We start from the raw sequence: 26,562 nt of genomic DNA on the forward strand, positions 1-26,562 counted from the left end.
CAAGAAGTCATTAATTTCAAGCCTTGCCGATATTAAGTCATCATCATCATTAGTATATATCGCCTTCAAATTATTTTTGATGTTTTTAATACCCTCTTCTCTCCGTCAGTTCCACTTCCTCAATTTCTGATCTTTCATAGCCATCCCCCTTAGTTTCCTTCACTTCTATTTCCTTACATACCACTTCCTTACTTTCATATCCATCACTCTCCCAAAAAAAGTACAGTATTACATTCTTCATCTGTCCTCTTATCATTTTTTTCCTTTACTTGTTCCTTCAATGATTTTAAAACTTCTCTTTCTTCTTCATTCAAATCTTTTCTTATTATAATATTTTCCATCCCTGCCTCTTTGCTTAATTTCCAGGTCACTTAAGTATATCATTGACTACACTTTCTCCTGACAACCTGACTCTCATTGGACTTGTTTCCCCTTTCTTATAAGGCCCTATCCTCCTTACTTTCTCAATTTCTTTTACCCACTCGTCTCCTTCGGGATCAATCTTGCCTAATATTCCTCTCACCAGGTTCCTGTCTCTCTCGAGTCTCACGGATCTAACCTTTTCTTCCTCCTCCCTGTTTCCAAATATTACCACACACCTGTTCCTTTCTACAGTTTCTCACTATTTTCTCTTTTTTCTTCAGTATTTTCACTACATTTTCTTCCATTTTATTCTTGTTCATTTCCCTTTCTTCCTGGATGATTTCTCTTAAGCTGACCACTTCTTTCTGTTCTTCTTCTACGTGTGCCCACTTTGCCTTATGCTCTTCTAATACACTACTCACCTTCTCCGTGTGTGTGTGTGTGTGTGTGTGTGTGTGTGTGTGTGTGTGTGTGTGTGCGTGTGTGTGTTTTCCCATTATATATCATGAACAGCTTGAGCTATCAACATGAAACCTTCAGGGCATCGAGATATCGCCAAAATCTCTAACAAGTTCGAAAATGGGCACTCGGGGTGAGGGTCAAGGTCACCAAAATGGCTGCCAAATGTCACATAGTTTTAACCGACCGCCTTCAGCACTATTATACCTCATGAATGGCCCGAGCTATCAACATGAAACCTTCAAGGTATCAAGATATGGTGAAAATCTTGGACGAGTTTGAAAAAGGCATCCGGAGTCAAGGTCAAGATCAACAAAATGGCTGCCAAAGTTCAACTAGTTTTTATTGCCCACCTTTAGCACTATTATATCTAATGAACAGCTTGAGCCATCAACATGAAACCTTCAGGGTATCAAAATATGGCCAAAATCTTGAACAGGTTTGAAGAAGGGCACTCGGGGTCAAGGTCAAGGTCACCAAAATGGATGCCAAAGGTCAACTAGTTTTTATCACCTGCCTTTAGCATCATGGTATCTCTTGAACGGCTAGAGCTATCAAAATGAAACGGTCAGAGTATCTAGATATGGCCAAAATCCTGGACTTGGCCAACAGCATATTCTGGCGGGCAATTAGTATTCAGCACCCGAATGCTTTTCTTTCACTTTTTCATTAAACCAGTTGTAGGTGTGAAGTTTCCCTCCTCATGTCCACAGAATATAAGTTTTTTGCTTTGTTAGTCATTTCTTTAGAAAAAAAATCAACTTTTCCAAATAGTAAAGAGTAGGCACTCAATTTCAAAATGTAAGAGTTTACCCTGTTATTACAGTTGACAAAAACTATATTTACACTGGAATTCATCAAAAAGAGAACTTTTCTAATGATGGCAGTCACCTAGCCCCATTTACTTCTAGAATCCTTAGTGGTGTCCTTACACTATGGCAGGTAATGAGATGAGAATACAGCAAGGTACTAAGTATAACCAGATTAACAAAGGAGAGGGCAAAACTTCTACCTCGATGAATTCATATACAGTAGTAATTCTTAATTTTTATTATTGGTGGTAGGTGGGGGCACTCACCATCCACGTACTCGATGTAATGCTGCTTTCAAGTTTCTGCCCTTTCCTCTCCTTCCTCCATTCCTTCCTTCCTCTTCTGTCTTTCTTTACTTCATTCTTTTCTCCTCCTTCTGCCTATGGGTGACTTTACACTCCCTCTTTTGTCTTACTTTCCTCCATTCTTTCCTCTTCCTTCTGCCTATGGGTGACTCTCCACTGAGTGACTGGTCTAACAGTTTCCTGTACACCAGGAAACCATTTAGTACACTGGGTGGTAACCATATAACCATATTATGGTGCCTGATGGTTTAGTGGGTAATTACAGTGCTCCAATCAGATTGAGCCAGTGAAGGTTTATATCCAAGGGATGGTTGGGGTTATTGCTTATGTAATGCCACTCAGGGATGAGTGAGGCTGGTCACTCTCATCTTAAATGTCAGGACCAAATTGCCTAGTCCTGGGCATCTACGCTCCTGATGGGGCAATGTAGACTTGGATGATGGATGGATGTATTATTATTAAATACAGTATATTATGATGTGGAAATTTTACTCTTCGACAAATACTGATACTGTACTTCAGCTATTGCCCATCCAAACAGCATCAGAAGGCACCATTTTATTTTCAGAAGAAAGCCCCCAGATGCCTGCCCCCCATCCACCTCTGGAAGGTGCAATTGCTTTCCATGCAGGCATTGTGTCTACTCAACCAGGATGTCCTGAGTTACTCTACTACTACTACAGAAGATGTCATAAGGAGGGTAAACAAGGGGCAGAAAAAAAAAAAAAAAGTGTTTGATATGCAAGAACAAAAACCACAACATCATGTGAGTAGGGAGTACAACCAGAGTGACGGACTGTTCATATTATCTATCAGACAGTCAATTCAATGTTTATCAAGTTTAAAAAGAGGTCCCAAATCCCTGCCATGCAATTCTCTACACACATTTCACCTAACCACTTTGATCTCTTGTCAGTTCAATGCCTTCTCAACCTCCATATCCCAGTTTCTCACACACTCATTTACTATATCTATCCCTCTTCTTGGCCTACCACATCTCCTCCAACCTTTAAAGTCACTCATATTGTATCACATATACTTTTTCCACTAACCATTTTCTCCATATGACCATGCCATCTAAACACACACACTCCAACTCAGTTGTCCACAGACTTCCTTTCTCCACAACTTTCACTACACAGTACTTACTTCTTTTTATTTCTGTCATTGGTGAAGGCTGCCCAATCAAGATGAAGTCGTGTTTCAACCTCAACTAGCTGACTCTGAAGGTACTGGTAGAGAGATCGGATTTCTTCCAGTTTCCGTCGATTGTGAGGATCCAAAGGTCGCAGTTGGGGCATCATATTGTTACTGTAAATCAGTAATGTCCTTTTGAAATAAAAACTGTAACAAAATGATATGCATTACTAACAATGAACTACAATCCCACAGGCAATCTTTATGCAGAAATGGACATTCATCATACCAACCCCTTTTCCCACCAAAGGATACGGAAAGTTGGAATCCAGGGAGACAAGGAAAGAGAAAGCAGTAAAAAAGGAGAACTGTCAGCAACATTCCCACTGAAATAGGTCAGACATCCATTCATATACAATTCAATCCTCCAGAATTATGGCATCATCTCACAGGCCTAACCAACTGCACATACATTTTGTTAATATTCTTTAAAGATGCACTTCATATTACACCTACTTAAAGAATCAATCCATCAAGTAGTTATCGAGTTGGGGAAAGGGAGGGGGGGCAAAACCTTGTCCTGTGCTTTGTCCATAAATAGTTCAACTAACTCGATCCCCTGTCAATTCCACAACTTCATCGACTTACATTCCTCACTGTCCAACTCAATGATTTACCATATCCATCTACTTTCATCTTGGCCTACCATACTTCCTCTCATCAACTTACATTCCTCACTGTCCAACTCAATGATTTACCATATCCATCTACTTTCATCTTGGCCTACCATACTTCCTCACATTCCTCACTGTCCAACTCAATGATTTACCATATCCATCTACTTTCATCTTGGCCTACCATACTTCCACTCATTGACTTACATTCCTCACTGTCCAACTCAATGATTTACCATATCCATCTACTTTCATCTTGGCCTACCATACTTCCTCTCATCAACTAACACTCCTCACTGTCCAATTCAATTATTTACCATATCCATCTACTTCCATCTTGGCCTACCATACATCCTCTCACTTATAAACTCACTCACTTACCTATATTTTATTACTTACCTACTGATATCAAATGTCTTGACATGACCATACCATCTAAGCACACTTTCTTCTTTCCTATTATCCACATACTTTCTTACCTCACAACTTTCATGAATCATTATTTCTTGTCCTATTCATTCACCATGATCCACATTCATTCCTCAACAGTCCCATTTCCATTGTTTTTACCCTTGCCTCTTTACTTTCATGACATACCACTGTCTCATATCAACAAACTACTGAAGGCACTAACAAATCTTTATGCAATTCTCTTGTAGCCTCAACACTCACACCACTGCTTAGTATCAAGGTCTTCATAGCATCAGCCATGTGCCACTCTACTTTCTCCTTCCTTTCCATATTTATCTCTCTCTTCTATTACTACATCAAGGTACTTAACCCACGGCATCCAGGTGTCATGTATAGGTGACCACCCAGAGATGTCCAGGTAGCATGTATACGTGATCTAGTATTTCGCAGCACTGTCTGAATAATGCACAGGTTATTACCACCACAGGCAAACGCTGGCAACCCTTTCACATGCATCCCAGTCATGCTCCAGTTGCTTGCATACCTCTTTCATGGATAGACCTATGCAAAAAGTTTTCCCTGTGTCTGGTGAGATATCAGCCAGTCTGCCTCAAGGTCGTTGCAAGAGTGACCACACTCCCCTGTTCACACCACCGCACACTCACAACACACTTATCAAAGCCTACACAGACATGGTGTTAGTGGTTTACTGTTTTTTTTTTTTTTTTTTTTTTTTTTTTTGAGCGCTAATATAAGCCTTACTTGTGCCACCGCACCTCAGGCACGTATACGGACACAGCCACAAAAAACACCAAAAGCTACCCCACTTTCAAAGTATCTCTTTCTAATGGTACACACCAACAGGACAATCTGAGGCCATCGGCTTGAAGTCAAAGGATTGATGAGTAATAAGACAGTTTTTTTTATTTTTCGCTAAGACTTAGCTGAGATATTATGATTTAAAAAGCGATGACTTTCCAGAAATCCTCGGCCGGGGGAAGGGTCGGCACCGCTGGATTAAGGGGGGGGCCCAAGGGGCCCGGGCCCTGGGCCACCCACCAAGAGGGGGCCTCCCACCAGAGCAACTTGTGTTCATTTCATTTCGTGTTTATGCATTACATATTACAGCATTGGATGAATAGTCCCTGTTCAGTATTTTCTAACTAAAAGTGTCCTATTTACATATTAGGATTTAGGTTACCAGTCTGTGGTGTATGCCATTGGGGGAGTTGGAAAGGGGGCCTCCCTTCCAAGCAGGCCCCAGGCCTCCCACATGCTTAATCCAGCCGTGAGGGTCGGTGTAAATAAACGCCGGATGCCATGGGTTAAATTCCCTCACCAATTACGGCTGACCTCTATTCAGTGGCACATCACACTGAGTTATTCTTTCTCCCCAAACCTACACCTTATCACACTTATTTTCCAAACACACTGTTCACAAACATTCACAAAACTCTACACCACTCTCCAGTGTGCAAAGCTCCTGTTCACTCTTAGCAGCAACACAGCAACATCTGCATACATCAGATTTGAGATACAGCTGTTGTGATCCCAGGCGCATATGGATGTGAACCTAGTGAACTGCAGGCCAAATCTGCCCATTACTACCAGTCCATTATCCATCTTACACAGGACAAGGAGGAAGTTAAGGGACAGTTATATAATCAGGCAGCTCCGCCCCCCAATTATACTGGTACCACTGCATGATACTATCTCTCTCTTGCAACAGTAAATCCTGTACAGGACCCCCTTGCTATCAGAGCTCCTGATATTTAAAAAAAATCACTTCCATGAATATAACACCAACTCTCACTCTATGTCAGAGTATTCCCACTTATAAGAATTCTTAATTTAAAAAATACTGCTGATAATAAAATTTCATACTTTAATTTTCCCGTCTATGTGAAGAGCTTGATACGAAGATACACCCAAAGAGCACCTGGAGAGTGTACAGCTACATACAGTAATAGCACTTGTTGCCATGCCAACTGTATTTAATGGTACTACAGATTATATCCTTCCTTTATAATGACAATGCATCTGTACTTTCAATGACAGTGGAAGGTTAGGATGTTGGTTTATTATCAGCATACAGTATTTCCAATCACTGAGAGGAAAAAGACTGTGACTGTGCCCCTGCACAAAAATAAAGGTGAACGAAGTGAGTCCAAGAATTATTGTGGCATAAGTCTATTGAGTGTTGCAGGGAATGCATAAGGAAGAATTATTACAGAGAAAATAAGAGAGATATCAGAAGTCCTAGTGAGTGATGAACAGGGTGGCTTTAGGAGTGGCAGATGTGTGGATCAAATATTTGCAGTGAAACAGATAGTAGAGAAGGCTTGTGAGAAGGACTATTAGGTGTTTATGGCATTTATGGATCTGGAAAAAGCATACAACAAAATAGAAAGAGATGGATTATGGAAGGTTTTGTGCACATACGGTGTAGATAGTAAAATGTTACGTGCCATCAAGATTTTTTATGATGGTAGTGAAGCATGTGTATGGGTAAATGGGCATCTAAGTGAATGGTTCACAATCAGGGAAGGAGTGCGACAAGGTTGTGTGATGTCCCCATGGTTGTTTCATTCATTCATTCATTGCCAGATGCCATGTATCCCAAACGGGGTGGCCAAGGCTTAGAGTTAATTGTTTTACAGAGAGGGGCACTACTCCTCCACCAACCCCACTTGACACGTAGGGAGAACGTTATGCCAACAGCATCTGGTGTTCCCAGGCGGTCACCCATCCAAGTACTAACCAGACCCAACGTTGCTTCAATATATATATATACAGTAAAAGTCCTATTATTCGGCAGCTGATTATTCGGTAGATCCGACATTTCGGCAGTTTTGAGAAATAGTCCCATTTACGAAAATCTCTGATTGTTCGGCAGATGTCTGGAATCATCTCGGTGGTCCAGGAAGTGTTACCTGTGACTTGTAGGCCTAATGTTTCATTACACTTCTTTATGTTCACTAATTTCTATATTTTTTTCAGATTCAGGTATAGTACTGTATTGATTACAATATTGCACAGTATCATACAGTACAGTAACCGCCCCCACCAAATTAGCGAGGGTTACGTTCCAAGCCCCCTCGCTAATTCTTAAAATTCTTTCATTCTTGACGCCTTCCTGAAAATGACATTTACCGGTAATTGCGTAGCCCATGAACCACTGATACTGTAATGCATTACCCATAAATAAATGTTCCTTTGTTAACTCAGTTCCCCCGTTGTTATTTGCTGTAAGGCTGTGACAGCTTTAGTATTGTTATTCCTCAGCATTATGGTGGAAGGGACTGTCCTGTTTAACTAAACCTAACCTAACTGAGTTTAACTGTACCTAATAATTTAACCAAACCTAAAATAAACTTAAAAATAAACTGGAGGAATATGAATTGCTAAGGTCTCTCTGATGAAAGTTAATCGTACATTTAGCGCTCATTCTTTTGTCTGCTTTTGTTTAATGTGAAAGAGAGAGTGCTGATGCAAACAGTAATATATCCCATTAACCCTTAATAACCTCCGGCACTGAAAAACCCTTTACAGTACCGATGTCAGTGATGTCGAGTTAGTGTGAGCTATAAAGAAAACTGAACAATTATGGGGAGGGAATGAAGGTCACTGGTATGTTTACATGACTACGCTACGATTCCAAGCAGTTAGGCGGTCAGTTAATCTCAGATGCTTTCGCCCATTTGGTAAATACACCGTAACTTTATCAATCTTTCCATGACTCATAGCGAATCATAGCATGAGTTTAGGAAGCTAAATAACACATTGCTAGGTGAGCCAGATGATTATCTTCACATCTTTAAAAAAAATAAATTGATTTCAGAAGAATGGAAGAAACTTACTTTACGTACCTGGTACTTAGAGAGGGATTAAATTTCTTCCATTTTCTTAACGATGTGAAGATAATCGTCTGGCGCACCTAACATTGTGTTATTTAACTTCCTAAACCCATGCTATGATTCGCTACGATTCAGGGGAGAAATTACAATGTTATGGTGCATTTACCAAATGGGCAAAAACATCTGAGATTAACCGACCCCCTGACTGCTTGGAATCGTAGCGTACAGTCATGTAAACATACCAGTGACCTTCGTTCCATTCCCATAATTGTTCACAGTTTTTTCATTGCTCACTAACTCGACGTCACTGACATTGGTACTGTAAAGGACGTTATTAAGGGGTTGATGGAATACATTACTGTTTCCATCAATACTCTCCCTTTCACATGTAAACAAAAAAACGAACAAAAGAATGAATGCTAAATGTACGTTTAACTTTCATCAGAAAGACCTTACCAATTAATGTTCCTTCACTTTATTTTATGCAATTTACCGACTATTTTATTTTGTGTTTGGAAAAAGTACTGTATACAGTACTCACTCCAAATATATTTGTAATAATATAAGTAGTGATGAGTTCCCCAATACAAGTGATGTACTGAGCTGGTAGGTAATATTCCGTATCATTTTGGCCATCCAGGAGTTTATCTGACTTGTAGGCCTACTGTGTCATTACACTTGTATATGTTCACTAATTTATATACAGTATATATATATTTCAGATTCAGGTATAGTACTGTATTCATTGCAGTATTGTAAAGTATACAGTACTCTCTCCAAACACAGTTGTAATACCATAAGTGGTGATGACAGTGTTCACCAATATATTTAAGGTACTGAGTGGGTAAGTTTTTGATTATTCGACAAATCCAATTTCTCGGCATCATCCCAGTCCCATACATGCCGAATAATGGGACTTTGACTGTATATGGATGAGGTGATGAAAGAAGTAAAAACACGAGTAATGGAGGAGGGGATGGCGCTGGTAATGAATGGTGATGGATGGAATATCTCAGATTTGTTGTATGTTGATGATGCAGTACTACTTGCAAATACCGCACAAGAACTTGGTAGACTAGTGCAGAGTTTTGCTGATGTCTGTGAGCATCATGCCTTGTGAGTAAATGTAGAAAAGAGTAAAGTGATGATAATCGAGAGAGAAGGTGACTACCAGTGCAATGTTACAGTGAATGGAGAGATACTGGAATTGGTGAGAGAATTCAAATATCTGGGTACAGTGAAAGAAAAGAGAGAAAAATGTGCAAAAGACTTGGAAGGTAAAGTGCCACAAGGAAGGAAAATAGCTAGTGCTATGGAGGCCTTGATAAGAAACGGAGGCTTGAGTATTGCAGCTGCACGAGGCTTACATGAAGGAATGTTAGTGCCAACTTTAACATATACATGTCAGACTATGGTGTGGCATGAAAATGAAACATCAGGAGTGAAAGCAATGGAGATGGGACTGCTGAGGAATGTATGTGGAGTACAGAGAGTGGATAGGATACAAAATCATGTGATTCTTGAAAGACGCGGAGTGAGGAAGTCTGCAGCCACCAGAATTGAAGAGAGTGTACTGAGATGGAATGGTCATGTGCAGAGAATGGATAACAATAGTGGTGAAAAAGGTATATCTGAATGAATCTGAAGGGGGGAGGAGGTTAGGCAGGCCAAGGAGAAGGTGGAGAGATATGGTGGATGAGTGTGGGAGGAAGAGAGGTATGGAACTCAGTGAGGCTAGGAGACTGACAAGATATCGAGCTGGCTGGAAGAACGCTGAGAGACGAAGTGCATGATCAGGGATTTGGCACCCTTTTTAAACATGACAGCACTCAGATTGATTCCATCAGATATGTTTATGAGAAGCCACAGAATGTGGTGAAAGGTTTTGGTGTATTAGATAGAGCCAGGATTCCCAGGGCTTGAACGATGAGTGAATTGAAGTGTAGCCCATTGGATTCAGCAAACTTGGGCTGTCTGGACATTGCTACTCCTCACCCTGCCCTAGGGTGGGAAAAGAGGTCCAGATGACGACAATGACGACGACAACAAAGACGACAATGATGTGAGGAGGAGGAGGAGGAGGAGGAGGAGGAGGAGGAGGAGAAGGAGTAAGCAAACAGCAGCAGACCCCATGGTCCTTTTGAGGCTGCTTGTTACAGAGAACACTATGACTACAAGATCTAACCCTACATGCTGAAGGATAAGGATAGTAAAGCAAGAAGGCTCCCCCCACCACCAAACCCTCCAGGAAAAAGTGAGAAAAACCACCATGCAGCATGGAAAAACTGACATGGAAATTTCATAGGAAAAACTGGAAAGGAAATCACATTCTATAATACTTTGTCTATAAGCTACCTGACTGAGTAATCTGAAAGAGAAAGTAATAAAATAAACTAATAGTTACGGCATGACATTATAAACTGGTACATTGAGTTTATGGGAAGTCTGTGGACATAACGTGGAAACTACACACTGCACAGTGTGGATGTTTAGGGGTGGTGCGGCACCCCTGCCTGGCGCTTTTGAGGTAGGCAGCAGTCAATCAGGCCCTAGCTCTGTTCACTCCACTGAGACAAGGAACTCTCCCCTGTGGGACAAGTACACAAGTTTCCTCCTGAAGCAGTGACCCCTGGTACATTAAAAAAATCCCGATGGTGGTCACTTGACTAACAGGGACCCTCAGTGATCCACAGCCCATCACAGGTCGAAAGTGAGAGCAGTGACCATTAACTCAGGGTTATATGTGCAGATCTTAATCTGTGCTTATATTGCTTTCTTTGCATTGGGGAGATTGAAAAATATACGATGCATGTCTTACATAAAAGGGGGCTGCACAGTGCACTGTGTGGATGTGCAATGCACAGAGTGGATGTTTAAGGAGGAGGAGGAGGAGGAGGATTACATAGGAAAGCAAATAGCAACAGACCTTATGGTCCTTTCGAGGCTACTTGTTACAGAGAAAACTATGACTACTAGATCTAACTCTACATGCTGAAGGAAAAGGATAGTAAAGCAAGAAGGCTCCCCCCACCAAACCCTCCAGGAAAAAGTGAGAAAACCACCATGCAGCATGGAAAAACTGACATAGAAATTCATAGGAAAAACTGGAAAGGAAAAGTCACATTCTATAATACTTTGTCTATAAGCTACCCGACTGAGTAACCTGAAAGAGAAAGTAATCAAATAAACTAATAGTTATGGCATGACATTATAAACTGCTACATTGAGTCTATGGGAAGTCTGTGGACATAACGTGGAAACTACACACTGTACAGTGTGGACGTTTAGGGGTGGTGCGGCAGCCTTGCCTGGAGCTTTTGAGGTCGGCAGCAGTCAATCAGGCCCTAGCTCCGTTCACTCCACTGAGACAAGGAACTCTCCCCTGTGGGACAAGTACACAAGTTTCCTCCTGAAGCAGTGACCCCTGGTACATTAAAAAAATCCCGATGGTGGTCACTTGACTAACAGGGACCCTCAGTGATCCACAGCCCATCACAGGTCGAAAGTGAGGGTAGTGACCATTAACTCAGGGTTATATGTGCAGATCCTAATCTGTGCTTATATTGCTTTCTTTGCACTGGGGAGATTGAAAAATATATATGACGGGTGTCTTCAATAAAAGGGGGCTGCACAGTGCACAGTGTGGATGTGCAATGCACAGAGTGGATGTTTAAGGGTGGTGAGGAGGAGGAGGAGGAGGATGCACTCTATTTACTGCACCTCATTTCAGTACTTTTACAGATGGGCTACATAATCAACAAACTTCTGCCATCAAGTTCTTCAAAAGCTCTAACGTCCTAATGCTGATAACTTTTGTATACCAGTAAATCTATTATCAATACAGCACAATAACAATGAATCCCAACAGCCTGCCTACAAACAATTCACATGAGACTTGACAGATGTGACTACAAGAAACCTTAAGTAGACAGAACAGTAGATGACACAGTCATCACTCAAGAAGTCCCACATATTACATATGTACCACAGGAATGAAATGTAATGCTGGGGTACTTACCGTGGGTTCTTGTTCTTATTCATGTGTACGTTGGCTTCCTCTGCCAGTGTGTAGCCCTCCAAGATCTCAGAATGGAGCTGTGTCACTTCTCCCTTTAGCTCAGAGGTGGTGCCCTCCATTAGGCCTGTCCATTCACAAACTTTGCTCACATTAACACGCACTTCTTCCATTTCTTCTTTGCTCCCAATCTGTCATATAAAAAATAATTATTTTTACAATACATGATACTCTTAATTACATCAGACAGTAACAACATTCATATTTCCAATGATATTCTGTGACTGTGGCTGTCTTTTACTTCACTGTTGACTCAAAACAAATTGTAATGATCAATAATTCTAGTCAGCTAACATACACACTATTTGGTGACCTAAGTACAGTCACACCTTGCTTTATATTTGTTCATTATGTGATAAATCATAAGAATAAGGAACTACAAGTTGTACCCAGTTTTGTTATAATAATGGTAAAATAATCACAAATTCACTAGAATGATGTTTCCTAATTAGCTGTTTGTGCCAAGATGACTGCCCGGTGTTTACATTCACTGTGATCGTCTCCCTTTCCTTCCATTTTGTGAGTGAAAGACCATAACTTTTTGTGTGTGAAATACTGAAACTTGCGACTTGGATACTGTCTGGCAAGGATGCTACTCCTGATGGAAAAGGTAGTACTACTGAGGGCGCCGAGGACAAGCCTGATTTTTTTTTTTTAAATAAATAAATAAATAAATAAAGTTTACAAGGCCATAGGACCCCTCCCTGTCCCCACTGAAACCATGTTACAGTAAAACCTCGATTTAATGGCATTCATTCTAACGGCAACCCCAAACTAACGGCACAAATCTCCCTAGGAATATTTTTGCAACAAAATTTTAAAAATTCCCAAAAAATGGGTAAAAATTAGAAAGAAATTCAAATGTGGTGGGCGCCGCATGCATCTCGATCATCTGTTTGCAGTTTCCCTCCAACTGGGTACGTTTATGCTCATCCAGTCTTCCTTCCGCCTAGCCTGACCCCAAAGTGAAAAAAATTAGCATATAAGGTTAGATTTAAGAACTATGGTAGGACAACTCTAAACTTGCAGCTAGGGTGGGGAACAACCCTCTGTACAGTGGTGCTATGTTTCCCAAACCCGCGATGTGAAACGGCTGATATATATGTAAAAGGCATCACAAATACGATAAACACATACGAATACAATGTTAACGTGTGTATTATAATATATGAAAGAACAGTAAACTTATTATGCATGAAATATTTATATGGCAATACAGAAACGTGGCATAAATATTTTACAGTGTTGCTAAAAAAAAAAGTAGTCACTTTTATTGGCTTTTACCGTATTTCTGGGGTGGGTAATAATGTCACAATTGTGATTATAAGATAATGTGCAGGAATATAAGTAAAAATATGCCAATTTCTTAGTAAAAGAAAAAATAATACATTAAACACTCGTGAGCGGCAACACTCACACGGACCCAGACTAACCCAGCCTTGTGTAACATTCCTTTGTGTCCTTACCTCCTTGATGGTGAGGAAATAAAGTCAAATTTACAATATGAACAATATAATGATAAAGAAAATAACCAAAATGTATCCTAAAACACCATAGATGAGAGAGAGAGAGAGAGAGAGAGAGAGAGAAGGGGGGGGGGAGAAGGCAGGCCAGAGGAGGTGTTGAGGGATAGAGGAAGGGAGGGAAGGAAGAAGGGAGAGAGTGACTGAATGAAAAATCGTGGTGCCGCACCAGCGAGGTCATCTGGCAACTTATGCAAAACAATAATAAATATTTTCAAATATAATTAGATATAATAAAAAAAATAAAGAAATGAAAGTCACTCATAAAAGAAACAAAATTCCCCAGGGTGACGCGCATCTCCCCCAGGAGAGAGAGAGAGAGAGAGAGAGAGGGGGATGGCATCGCGCTACGGAAAACGTGGCAACACTGTACAGAGCTTCGTGCCCCACCCAAGCCGCAAGTTTAGATTTGTCCTACTACTGTATAGTGTTACAGACTTCATAACTCAGTGAACTTATTTACGTTGTGCCATCTATTCTACTCCAACCTGCCAACTATTACTTAGTGTTGTGTGAATGGTTGCTGTGATGAGAAGTTTATTATTTTGCTTATTTCCTTGCTCCTCATTTCGTCACAGAACTGAGCACGTGGTTCCAAACTAACTTTAGTTATGCCTAAGCACCCTGAAAGTGCTATGAACACAAGCATTTATTCTAAATGAAAATGAAAAATTGTTGGACGAAGTGGCGTGAAGCGTTGCAGCTTAAATGCAAATGATCAGACAGATAAAATGAGTCGGGATGTTTACGATGTGGATAGTTTTCTTTGTTGGAAAAAAAAAGTTAATGATGAAGCAGTAAAATTCAAGTATTTGCCTTTAGTGCAACGAGTGTGAAAAAAAGAAGAAAAAAGTCTTTGTGCTCGATCTTTTTGTAAAAATTGACGATCTTTGGTCAAGTAATTTCGGATCTTACGATACGTGTTGACAGAAACAGTTAGGCAAGCTAATTATGTGAGTTCAGTTCTTATGAATTATACTGTCATGCAAATTATACTGCTTGGCTGACTTGTTTATTTTTCACGATTTCTGCATTCGTGTGTATCTGAGAAGTGGATACGCAGTCACTCCACGCTGACAACTTCTTTAGAGTTTCTATTTTCCTTTATTGTTGATGACTAACGACTTTCAAAAAGTTTCACACTGCATTTTTTTTTATTAGTACTGTACCGAAAGTGATTCGTAACGAACTATGCATGATGCTGGCCGGCCATTATTCACATGCTGTTTAGGTCAAGTTCCTGCTCGATTTCTCATGAGGACTTTCAAGTGGCTTAGTGGCAATCCTTGGTGATTAAAATTTTTATAGGGAGTATTAGGGGGCAAAACTAATCGGTTAAGTTTGGTTAGACTGCAGTAGCTATGCACTGATGTGTCCAGTCGGTGAGGTCGTATGTAAACACACTGTCTTCGGTGTTAAAGACGTATTTCTGGTAATCTATTTTTAAATACATTTTTAACGAAAAATATGAGGCTCCTAGAATGTAACCCCCATTTTTACATGTAAATATATGTCACGTTTTAGCGTGAAATCGATTTTGCACGAGGTTCTGCATAACCTATCTCGTGTCATATGAAGACTCAATTATACTGTACTGTACCTGCCTGGATTACTGTACAGTTCTTTACTACAACACCACACCTACCTGCTTTCTTTTGTTCTAAATATGATTTTTTTTTTTTATTGATTTTGTATGTCTGCACATGTTTATATGCTTAAAAATGTGTTAAAATGTGTTAGTGTGAGTTCTGGGGGTATCGATGGGTGTAAGCCCCAATCTAACGGAATTTCATTTTTTTCGGCATGCTCAGGGTCCCCTAGGGTGCCGTTAAATCAAGGTTTTACTGTATATTGATCTTGTTATACAATAAATCATTAAGCGATGGGAATTCACTTGAAGCAACCTCAGTACAGCAAGGCATGACTATAGTCAGTACAAACTCAAATACTATACCTTATTACGAAGTCCACTTAAGTTCAAGTGATTCTTCAGTTCCTCCTCAAACTGAGAGGTTGCAGATGTAATAGTGGCTAGTAAAGTTGCATCAGTGTTACTTAATGAAGACAGTGGTCTGGGAGCTGGTGCTGGACTCTGTGCCTTACTACTTGTTTGGCTACTTGCTGGCTTTGAATTACAAGTACCACCAAGTTTCACAGCTGTGGGTTTGAATGCTTGAGAATTAACTGGATTCAAGGCAGGCTTCCCTTGACTTATACTTCCTGTAGCAGTATTGGCCTGAGGAAGCTGAAATGTTGGAAATTTGAGTCCTTGGCCAACAGAAGCCTGTGGTTGTTGTAAATTTGCAGTCTCATTATGCTGAAGAGCAGTGTTTCCAAGAGAATCTGCTGATTGGGCTCCAGCTCCACAGGTCTGCACACCTGACTGTGAAACACCTGATGATGTTTCTGGCTGTAAGGAGGGTTTGGCAGATTGTAAAGGTGGTAGTTTTCCTCCACCAAACAGATTACTAGAACTGCTGCTGCTACTTGTATTGGGAGCTGGAAGAGCAGCAAAGGGACTGCCAGATGGAAGTGAAAATGAAAAACTAGGTTTAACATTTTCATTATGGCCTTGCTTTGTGAAGGATGAAGTCTGTGATCCCCCAGATGGTCCACTTTGTTGCTCTGAGGTTGGGCTGGAAATAATAAGGATAATTAATCAAGCAGCTAGAACAGCATCCACCCCACTAGTGTTGATCTACTATTATCTACATAACTTTATACTATACCTGTTTCCAATCATAAATGAAATGGACTTCCATCATCATCATCATCTTAACCATATATCCTACTAAAACATTTACACATCAGGGATGCAGAATCCCAGGGGAAGGGAAGGGGGAATTGGAGAGACATCCTTCGCTAGAGGGTTCATAGATATGGCACCATCCATGGGTTTTGAACCGTGACAGAAAGAAGAATCCCAAACTATGAGAGTTACAGAGAATATGCAATGTTTCTTATCTCCAATGAAGATGCTGTATAAGTCAAAGTGACCTTCTCCCAAGGTTGGTTATGTCTATAAACTAAGTGACTTTCTTCCAAGGCTGCTTATATCTATAAACTAAAGTGACTTTCTTTCAAGGCTGCTTATGTCTATAAACTAAAGTGACTCTTTTTCAAGGCTGCTTATGTCTATAAACTAAGTGACTTTCTTCCAAGGCTGCTTATATCTATAAACTAAAGTGACTCTTTTTCAAGGCTGCTTATGTCTATAAACTAAAGTGACTCTTTTTCAAGGCTGCTTATGTCTATAAACTAAGTGCGCATCACATGCTTCATTCACTCAGCATGGGGATCCTGAGCCTTCACTGGTTACCACCATACTTTGTTCGTGTGGGCTCACTTGCTGCAATATAGAGAGATGGAAATGGAGCTCCCTCAGGAAGGGCAAAAACAAGCAGGTGCCTCTACATTCATTCTTACAAGTAATACAGTAAACCCTCCCTTTATTGTGCCCCGTAAAAAGGGATATCGGATTTAATGAACACAGACAAACCATCATACATACCGGTCTTCCCACGCAGACCTACCAGACAACTTTGGGCTCACCAGACTTTTTTTTGAATTTGACATATACTATCCATTACATGGAGCATATGATGCAGGCCTACCAGATCACTTCCATGCACAGGACGAATCAGAAGACAGTCATACCCCACTATACAATCCACTGCCATATGATACCCTGCCCTAACGATGTAAAAAAATTAACACTCTTCCCCATCTGTTGATGACCAGTCCTCGGTTATCCAATGGAGTGTTTCTCTGATGGGCTGTTCTGAACCAATTTTGATGTTTTAGACTTAAATTCTGTGTTTAGGTTGATTTATAATCTGTTTTTAAACTTAGATTAATGTGTTTAAGGAGAGTGGACGGTTGTTACTTATAGAGGTACATTTGTTTTTCTTATATGTCTGATTTTTTTATATCTTTTGTTACTTTATATGAGCAATAACATCCTGAAGTTTGAGTAAATTTGGTCGATTAGTTTTTACAGAAAAAAAATAATACAGTATATGCATAAGATGTATAAAAAAAAAGAGGAGGGAGAAATGGGAAACCAGGGGAAGTGTGCTCATCTAATCTCTGTGATATTTGGTAGTTTTACTAAAAAAAAACTCATTAATAAATTGCCTTAAAAGTTTTTTAATATTCTTCACCACTGCTGAACAAAAATATTCCCAAAATGAATATGTATTAATCCCAAATTTCACCCCCTTTTGCCATGTTCAAAATATTAGAGTCATGTTTGTTGATCTATCTATCTATCTATCTATCTATCTATAGCCCGACGCCCTAATCCCGCAAAGGGTGGCCGCAGACAAAACGCCTCCAAGTCACTCTGTCACCCACCATTTGACTCCCCTCCCCCCAACTCACCCCCCCCTCCCTCATATACCTCTCAACTCCATCCCTCCACCTCATCCTCGGTCTACCCCTCCCTCTCCCACCCTCCACCTCACCCACATACACCCTCTTAGTCAGTCTTTCACTCTCCATCCTCTCCACATGTCCAAACCACCTCAGTGTATTTCTCCTAATCTTTTCAACCACATCCACATCTACCCCACAACGTTCCTTCACTTCTTCATTCGTCAACCTGTCCCTCCATGTCACTCCACATGCTCCTCTCAAGTAACTCATTTCCACTGCTCTCACTCTTGACTTGTTCCCCTCTTGCAAGGTCCACGCCTCGCTTCCATACGTCAGGGTAGGGATCACAATACCATCATGCAGAGACTTCTTAACTTCCATACTCACCTCCCTATTTCTCATCACTGCTTTCAGTGTGCCAACAACCTTCCTTCCCTGCTGTACCCTTTCACGTACTTCATCCCCCAAAGTTCCATCCTTACTCATCACACTACCCAAGTACTTGAATGCACTCACATTCTCCATATCCTCACCATCCAACCTCACTGCACACTCTGTGACTTCATTCCTCTCAAACACCATAACTTTACTTTTGTTTACATTAACTTTCAGCTTCCTCCTCCTACACACTGTCCCAAATTCATTCACCAAACCTTGCAACTCCCATTCGTCTTCACTCAACAATACTGTATCATCAGCAAACAGCAACACCGGAAGCTTCCAAATCTCACCCTCATTCATTAGGGCCACCCCCACATCCACTGCCCTACCTTGTACCTCCTTTACGACCCCATCCATATATATATTAAACAGCCATGGAGACATTACACACCCCTGTTTCAGTCCCACATTGAGATCAAAGAACTCACTCAGCTCACCATCCACTCGCACCGTAGCCCTAGCTCCCTCGTACATACTCTTCACAGCACTCAACAATTTCCCCTCCACTCCATATATTCTTAATACCTTCCACATACCTTTCCTATCTATTCTGTCATAAGCTTTCTCCAAGTCCATGAAGGCAGCGTACACTTTCCTTCCCTTCTCTAGATACTTCTCCACTAAACATCTTAGAACAAATATCTGATCTACACACCCTTTTCCCTTCCTAAATCCCCCTTGTTCTTCTCCAACTAGCTCCTCTGTCATATGCCTAACCCTATCAATGATTATTCTACCATATATTTTACCAGTCACACTAAGAAGGCAAATACCCCTATGGTTACCACATACTTCTCTCTCCCCTTTTCCTTTGTACAGAGGAACAATTATACCTGATTTCCAGTCCTCTGGAACCCTTCCCTCTTCCCAAGCCAATCTACACAACTTCCATATCCACTCCACAACAATCTCACCCCCATACCTAAGCATTTCACCACACACTCCATCAATTCCTGGGGCCTTTCCCAGCTTAATCTTCTTCATCGCTTCCACTACTTCCGACCTACTGATCTCTTCCTCCCTCCTCTCATCTCTTCTTCTCCCAGCCATTCCCCAACCACTTATACTCACACTGCTCTCACTCTCTACATTCAACAAATCCTCAAAGTGCTCCTTCCATCTCCTCAATTTCTCTCTCTTCTCCACCAACAATCTATTATTCCTATCTTTCACTCCCCTACTATTTCCCCTTTCACACTGCCTTACTTTCTTTACCTCCTTCCAAAACAATTTCTTACTCTCCCTCCATTTCACACTCAGATTCCTCCCAAACTCTTCATCCACTTTCTTCTTACTCTCCTTCACCAGTCTCTTAACCTCCCTTCTCCTGCTCACATATACCTCTCTCTTCTCTCTCTCATCTTCTCCCCTACCTCTACTCGCCAACCATTCACCATATGCCTTCTTCTTTTGTTCCACAGCTCGTTTCACCTCATCATTCCACCATGCTGTCCCTTGCACACCCTTGCATCTCCTCCTCACTCCACAGACCACCTCACACGCTGCGCTTATCTCTTCCGTGAATATCTTACATACGTCTTCCACCCCTTCCATCTGCTCTAGCTCATACCTTCCCAATCTTTCTTCCACTATGCTCTTATACTCTGTCCTCTTCTCACTATCTTGCAATTTCTCCACTCTTCTCACAGGAGCTGTTTCCTCCTGTCTTCCCCTTCGCCTCCTCAACCACTTTCTTTGCAGCTCTACCTTGGCCATCACTAAGTGATGGTCCGAGACTCCATTCCCCCACCCTCTCCACACCCTTGCATCCAACACTTGTCTTTTCATTCGCTCATCCACACACACGTAGTCTATCATTGCCTTTCGTTCAACAAGTTCACCATCCATCCTCCTCATTACTCTCCATGTATACCGGTGGATCATCTTATGACGAAAGTAGGTGTTGGCTATTGCCAACCCCTTACCAGCACAGACGTCCACCAAAGCACTACCATTTCCATCTACTTCCTCTGGCACACCCCACTGACCAACCACTCCATCCACTCGTACATTCCCGACTTTGCCATTCATGTCTCCAATCAACAGCACTCTCTCGCTCCTCTCAAACTTGTCCATACATGCTTCTACTCTCGTCCAAAACTCATCTTTCACTCTTGCCACTCGATCCTCTGCTGGAGCATACACACATACAATCGCCCATGCTTGTATACCTACTTTCATCCTCACCCATACAATCCTTGCACCCACTGTTCCATACTCTCTTATATTCTCCTTCCACTTCTTGCTTATCATCAGACATACTCCCTCTCTTGCCCTCTCATTCTCACTGACTCCCGCACATATACCTACACCGTATTCCCATTCTCTCATCCTTTCACCTTTCCATTTAGTTTCAGTCAATCCACATATATCCACTTTTGCATCCTCAAGCACCTGGAAAAAATATATGCACAAAATGTTCCCCATTCATTCCTCTTTTTGTAGGTATTTTGCTTTTTGTCTTATGTTCAAAACTAATGAGGTTACATGACTCCAAAGGGCAATAAGTTTAGTTCCGAGATATCACTAATTTTCTACTGACTTGCAGTGTCTGTACGATTAGAAACAACCTAGGTACTTTTTTTTCATTTTGTGAGTTAGGATTAGGGATGGTTATGAAGAAGCAGAGGGTGTTGGAGAAGACAATGTTGGGAAAAAAGACATAGAAGGTTGGGGGTTGTCAGGTGAGGGGGGGGGGAGGTGAAAGGGGAGGTGGTGACCTGCTGCTTCCAACACGTTTTTCTCCCCTCGAAATGGCGTCAAATTCTTCTCTGCCGCTTTCTGACATTGCAGTAGCTTCTTAGATGGCTGCCCCATCTTCAAGAGTGTGCAAAAACAATGAGAAATGGCCAAAATTAGCACAGACTGAGAAGAGGTTGAGACCAAGGCTGGCACGTCTCACCTCTCCCAGTGTCATATCATCTCTGGCATTTTCCCACCTCACTGCCACCCTCCACACACTCACACTCCCATTGCCAGACGTATGACATAATTTTTGTAGGGGGAAAAAAAAAAAAAAAAAAAAAAAAAAAAAAAAAAAAAGTGATCATATTATATATTGCATAGAAAATGGAGATTTCTGCAGGGAAGTGACCTCAAAATTGGAATTACAAAATAATTTTTTTGAAGGGGAAAGAATTGTCATACGGCTGTCAAATTTTTACAGAGAATGAGTGATACTCGGAGCTATTTTATGAAGTAACTTTCGCAAAATGCCTTTGTCAGCTGAAAATTGGTCCCTGCTGGCATCCACTCCCCTTAAGCCATAGGTGGGGTAAACACTGTCATTTTTTGGTACAGTTTACTAAGTTTGATTTTTTCCAGACTTATTTTTCATGATTTTCAGATCTTTTTGGGTTAAGGTGAGTTATAAACTGCTTTTAGCCTTAGTTTAGCTTATTTTAAAGCTATCTGGGAGTTTAGGTGAGCTAGACTCTTATTTTTGGTGTCATCTTGGTGGATTTTGAACTTGGGTGGGAGGGAGATCCCAAGGCTCCCAACCACATCCCTATACTTTCTATGTTATAATGCCTCCATTTAACGATACCTTGGCTCAATGATGGGTTTTCGCAAATGCATCTCATCGTTATAATGAGGACAGCCTGTACAGTACAGTTACCAATGCTGGTGGGGGTTTTTCCCATCTGACAGTGACAATGAATGACAGTTAACTCAGTCTACACAATATAAGAAGCGCAGGAGTGGAGTAGTCTACAACTATCTATGCAGGTACTGTACAATATAGTCTGGTCTCATTATACAACTGTTTGTTATGTAATAAATTGCCATAATCATAAATTCAAAAGTTATCCCCTTTTTGGAATAAAGTTAAAAAATTGGCTGGAATTTCGCTAGAACGATATTTCCGACAGCCACCTCTAAGAATCTCATGCGGATGCAGTGATGCGTTAAGAAAATGGAAATATGAGTGCAAATGACTAAGTTCAGTGCAAGACTTCATGTACAGTGTACTGCAGGTGCTTCAGGTACTACTTTTTACTGTCAGAGTCTGAGAGGAGGCGGGTTATTCATTGAGATGGCCAGGGACTTGTTGTAAGTACCCAGAATGTTTCATACTGAACTGTATTGTCCACACTTACCCCAAAAACCTCACTTCACTCATTTATGTCCCTTATTGGTATGAACAGGGTCTTAAGTGCTATGCATCTGCAGTAGGGAGGTGTTTTTCTGAGTGAGACTAGGTTAGGGTCCATAAGTACCAGTCCAGGAGCCAGGGACTTGTTGTAAGTACCCAGATGGGAGGGGGGAGGGGAGGGAAAGGGAGGAGAGAGGAGGCGAGGAAAGGGGAGGAGAGACGAGGGGAGGTAAGGGAAGGGGAGGGAGGGGACCAAAGGTATGGGGAGGGGATAGGAGGGGAGGATAATTTTTACTATTTATCATATTTTTATTGGGGGTTCATAACCATTTTCCCTAGCTACATTTCACAGCTCAGCAGGGGAGGGGAGGGGAGGGGAGGGGAGGGGAGGGGAGGGGAGGGTAATTTATACTATTTATCATACTTATGGGGGGGGGGGTTGTCGCCATTTTATTTTTTTCTAAGCACATTACAATGGTTTATAACATCTATACACACCAAAAAAAATTGATTTTGGTGATTTTTGTTCGTATTTTTGTGAAGAAAACAGGTGCGAGCGGCATATTTTCTTTCTCGCTGGGGCCATGATGGGTAGCTATTATAAATTTAGACAGGCCATAGCTTGGTAACTATTGGGTCTAGGAGGGTGGGGCTTGCATTTTCAGGTGTGTAAATTCAAGCTCTATAAATCGGGCATAAAACGTTCAACCTTTGACATAGTCGGAAAATAGGCCTGTTTTTGCATCCTGGGGGTAGTCGAGGCTGGAAATTTGCGTACCCAAGGGGTTAAATAGGTTTAAATAGGTGCTATGCATGTCAGGTAGGAAGTTATTTAGGTGGCTTTCAAAGTTTGGCTGGGTTAGGGTCCATAAGTACCAATCCAGCAGGCAGGAGTCCACTTTCTGGACGGGACCACTTTCCGGACATGCCTTTGGCTCTAATACACTGGACAGTGGAGGGATTACTGTAGATACTGTCCACCCATCCTTCTCTTTTCTGTAATGTTTCTGTAACTCTATCATAGTATCTTAATAGATTAGTAACACATGATTTTCCCTTTCTAAAACCAAACTGCCTTTCTGTTATCATACTGTGTTCTTCTAGACAGTTTACCCAAACTTTTCTTATCAGCTTTTCTAGGGTGAGGCAGTGGCTGAATCGGCACAGAGGCGGCCTGCAGTCCTAAAGGACTCAGGTTCGAATCCCGGCTGGGGCAAGGAACATTTCAAGGATTTGAATTTCATAACGCAAACTTTACTGATCTACCAGAAGACCCGCCGACATCCTGTAAAAGTATCCCCGTTAATACCGATACACCAGTCCTGTATGAGACAGCCCTAACACGTATCCAGTATGGACAGTGGGTATTAGCGCCTAAATGGTGACATGTGGAGGTGCAGGAGGACTACTGGGCCTTGGGATAGCCACTGCCCCCAAGAAACAGGCCTTGAAACCTTTGCCCAGAGTCAGAGACATTGAAAAAAAATACATATATATCTTACAACACTGGTCAGTGATACTGGTCTGTAGTTGAGTGGATTCAGTCTCTTCTCTTTCTTGAATGGGGAAACAATGTTTGTTTTCTTCCAAATATAAGGTAGTTTACATTGACCTAAGGATTCCTTGAATACTAAATATAATGCTCTGCTTAACTCTTCTGCACATTCATGTAGCATTCAACCTGAAATTTTGTCAGGACCACAGGCTTTTTCTTTGTCTAATTTACTTAACTCTTCCTGTACTTCTTTTTCTGATATTTGTATATCTGGTAACATGTGTGGGCATGCATGCTCCATAACATCTCTTTCAAAATTATTTTCTTCTGTAAAAACTGATTGGAAATTTTTATTCAGTGCTTCACAAATACCTTTCTCTTGTGTACAGATGATCCCCTCATCCATAATGGACTATATTTTATCTTTAATTTTGGCTTTGCTTCGGATGTAACTGTAAAATAGCTTAGGTTGCTCACTTCTTTATAACGTCTTCCTCAAACTGTCTTCGAGCTTCTCTCCTTATCCCTGTGTAATCATTTCTTGCCTGTATTTAGTTGTTATATGCCTTCTCACTTCTGTGTCTTCTGTATATATTCCACAGCAAATCTCTTTTTTCTTTTGAACTTTTACATTCAGTATTAAACCATTTCTTTATTTTCATTTCTGCTTCTTTGTGCTATGGGATGTAATTTTGGACTCCTATTTCATACAGTTCACAGGATTTTCCATATATAACTATTAAATCTTGTGGTAGGTGGGGGTGCTCACCATCCACTCACTCGATGTGGTGCTACTCTCGGGTGTCTGCCCTTTCCTCTCCTCCATCCTCTCCTTCCTTCCTCTTCTGTCTTTCTTTCCTTCATTCTTTCCTCGTCCTTCTGCCTACGGGTGACTTTACACTCCCTCTTTTGTTATTCTTTCCTCCATTCTTTCCTGTTCCTTCTGCCTATGGGTGACTCTACACTGAGTGACAAGCCAAATGGTTTCCCGTACACCAGGAAACCATTTACCACACTGGATGGTAATCATATAACCAAATTAAGGCACCTGGTGGTTTAGTGGGTTGTTAAGGCGCTCCAATCGGATTGACCTGGTGAAGGTTTATATCCAAGGGACGGTTGGAGTTATTGCTCAAGTAATGCCACTCAGGGATGAGTGAGGCTGGTCAGTCTTATCTTAAATGTCAAGACCAACTCACCCAGCCCCGAGCTCCTACGGTCCTCATGGGGCAACGTAGTACTGGATGATGGATGGATGGATGGAACATGTAAATCTTGTCTTTCAAGCTCTTTTTCCCAATCTACTTCTAATAAGTATTTCTTAAGGTCATGGTAGTTGCCCTTTTCGTAGTATTGGTTCTTTTTGTAACTAGCACTACTGTTAGCTATGTCATATGCAATCCTGAAGGTGTGTGTGTGTGTGTGTGTGTGTGTGTGTGTGTGTGTGTGTGTGTGTGTGTGTGTGTGTGTGTGTGTGTGTGTGTGTGTGTGTGTGTGTGTCTGTGTGTGTGTGTGTGTGTGTGTGTGTGTGTGTGAAAAGCAAGATGAATAATTCCATTGAATAAAGGTATACTCATCATTGGCCGAAAATGTGTGGTCCCAGTGCAGTTTTCTACCTAACCAACCGATTCTAACTACCCACAAGCTTCCAGGATCTTACAGTACCTTCGCAAGTCAATCTATCTATCTACTGCCAGACGCCTAAATCCCGTTCGGGGTGGCCACAAACAAATCGCCTCCATGTCGCCCTGTCCCCCGCCATTTCACTGCCCTCCTCCCAACTTACACCTCCCTCTCTCATATACCTCTTCACCCCATCCCTCCATCTCATCCTCGGCCTCCCCCTCCCTCTCCCCCCTCCACCTCACTCACATACACTCTCTTCGTCAGTCTTTCACCCTCCATCCTCTCCACATGGCTAAACCACCTCAGTGTATTTCTCCTAATGCTTCCTATCACATCCACATCCACACCACAACACTCCTTTATATCCTCATTTGTCAGCCTATCTCTCCAAGTGACTCCACAGGCTCCTCTTAAATAACTCATTTCCACTGCTCTCACTCTTGGCTTGTGTCCTTCCAACAATGTCCAAGCTTCACTTCTATACGTTAGAGTTGGTACCACAATACTCTCATGTAGTAACTTTTTCACTTCCATGCTCACTTCCCTGTTTCTTATCACTGCTTTCAAGGAACCAGCAACCTTTCTTCCCTGCTGTACCCTTTCAAGCACTTCACCCTCCAAACCTCCATCCTTACTCATCACACTACCCAAGTACTTAAAAGTACTAACATTTTCCAATTCCTCACCATCCAACCTTGCTGTACATTCACTGACTTCACCTCTCTCAAGGACCATCACTTTACTCTTCCCTACATTCACCTTTAGATTCTGTTTCTTACACATTCTCCCAAACTCATCCACCAAGCCTTGCAGCTCTCCTTCGTCTTCACTCAACAACACAGTATCATCTGCAAACAACAGTACAGGGAGTTTCCAGACACTACCCTCTCTCACAAGGGCCACTCCAGCAT

General features: G+C 41.5%; 1 protein-coding gene across 1 annotated transcript in view; it reads right to left on the minus strand.

Annotated features, from left to right (window-relative positions):
- LOC145412164 (uncharacterized) overlaps window positions 1–26,562 on the minus strand; it is a 446,682-nt gene that overhangs the window by 233,340 nt on the left and 186,780 nt on the right. Inside the window, exons 9-11 of the mRNA XM_080282099.1 lie at window positions 15,571–16,252; window positions 12,037–12,224; window positions 3,089–3,250 (exon numbers count right to left, since the gene is read on the minus strand). Of these exons, the coding sequence (XP_080138225.1) occupies window positions 3,089–3,250; window positions 12,037–12,224; window positions 15,571–16,252 (1,032 nt within the window). The remainder of the gene's footprint in view (window positions 1–3,088; window positions 3,251–12,036; window positions 12,225–15,570; window positions 16,253–26,562) is intronic.

This window comes from Coenobita brevimanus, chromosome 92 (assembly GCF_032717465.1).
Source record: "Coenobita brevimanus isolate Jiangsu-jjx chromosome 92, ASM3271746v2, whole genome shotgun sequence".
Classification (NCBI taxonomy): domain Eukaryota; kingdom Metazoa; phylum Arthropoda; class Malacostraca; order Decapoda; family Coenobitidae; genus Coenobita; species Coenobita brevimanus.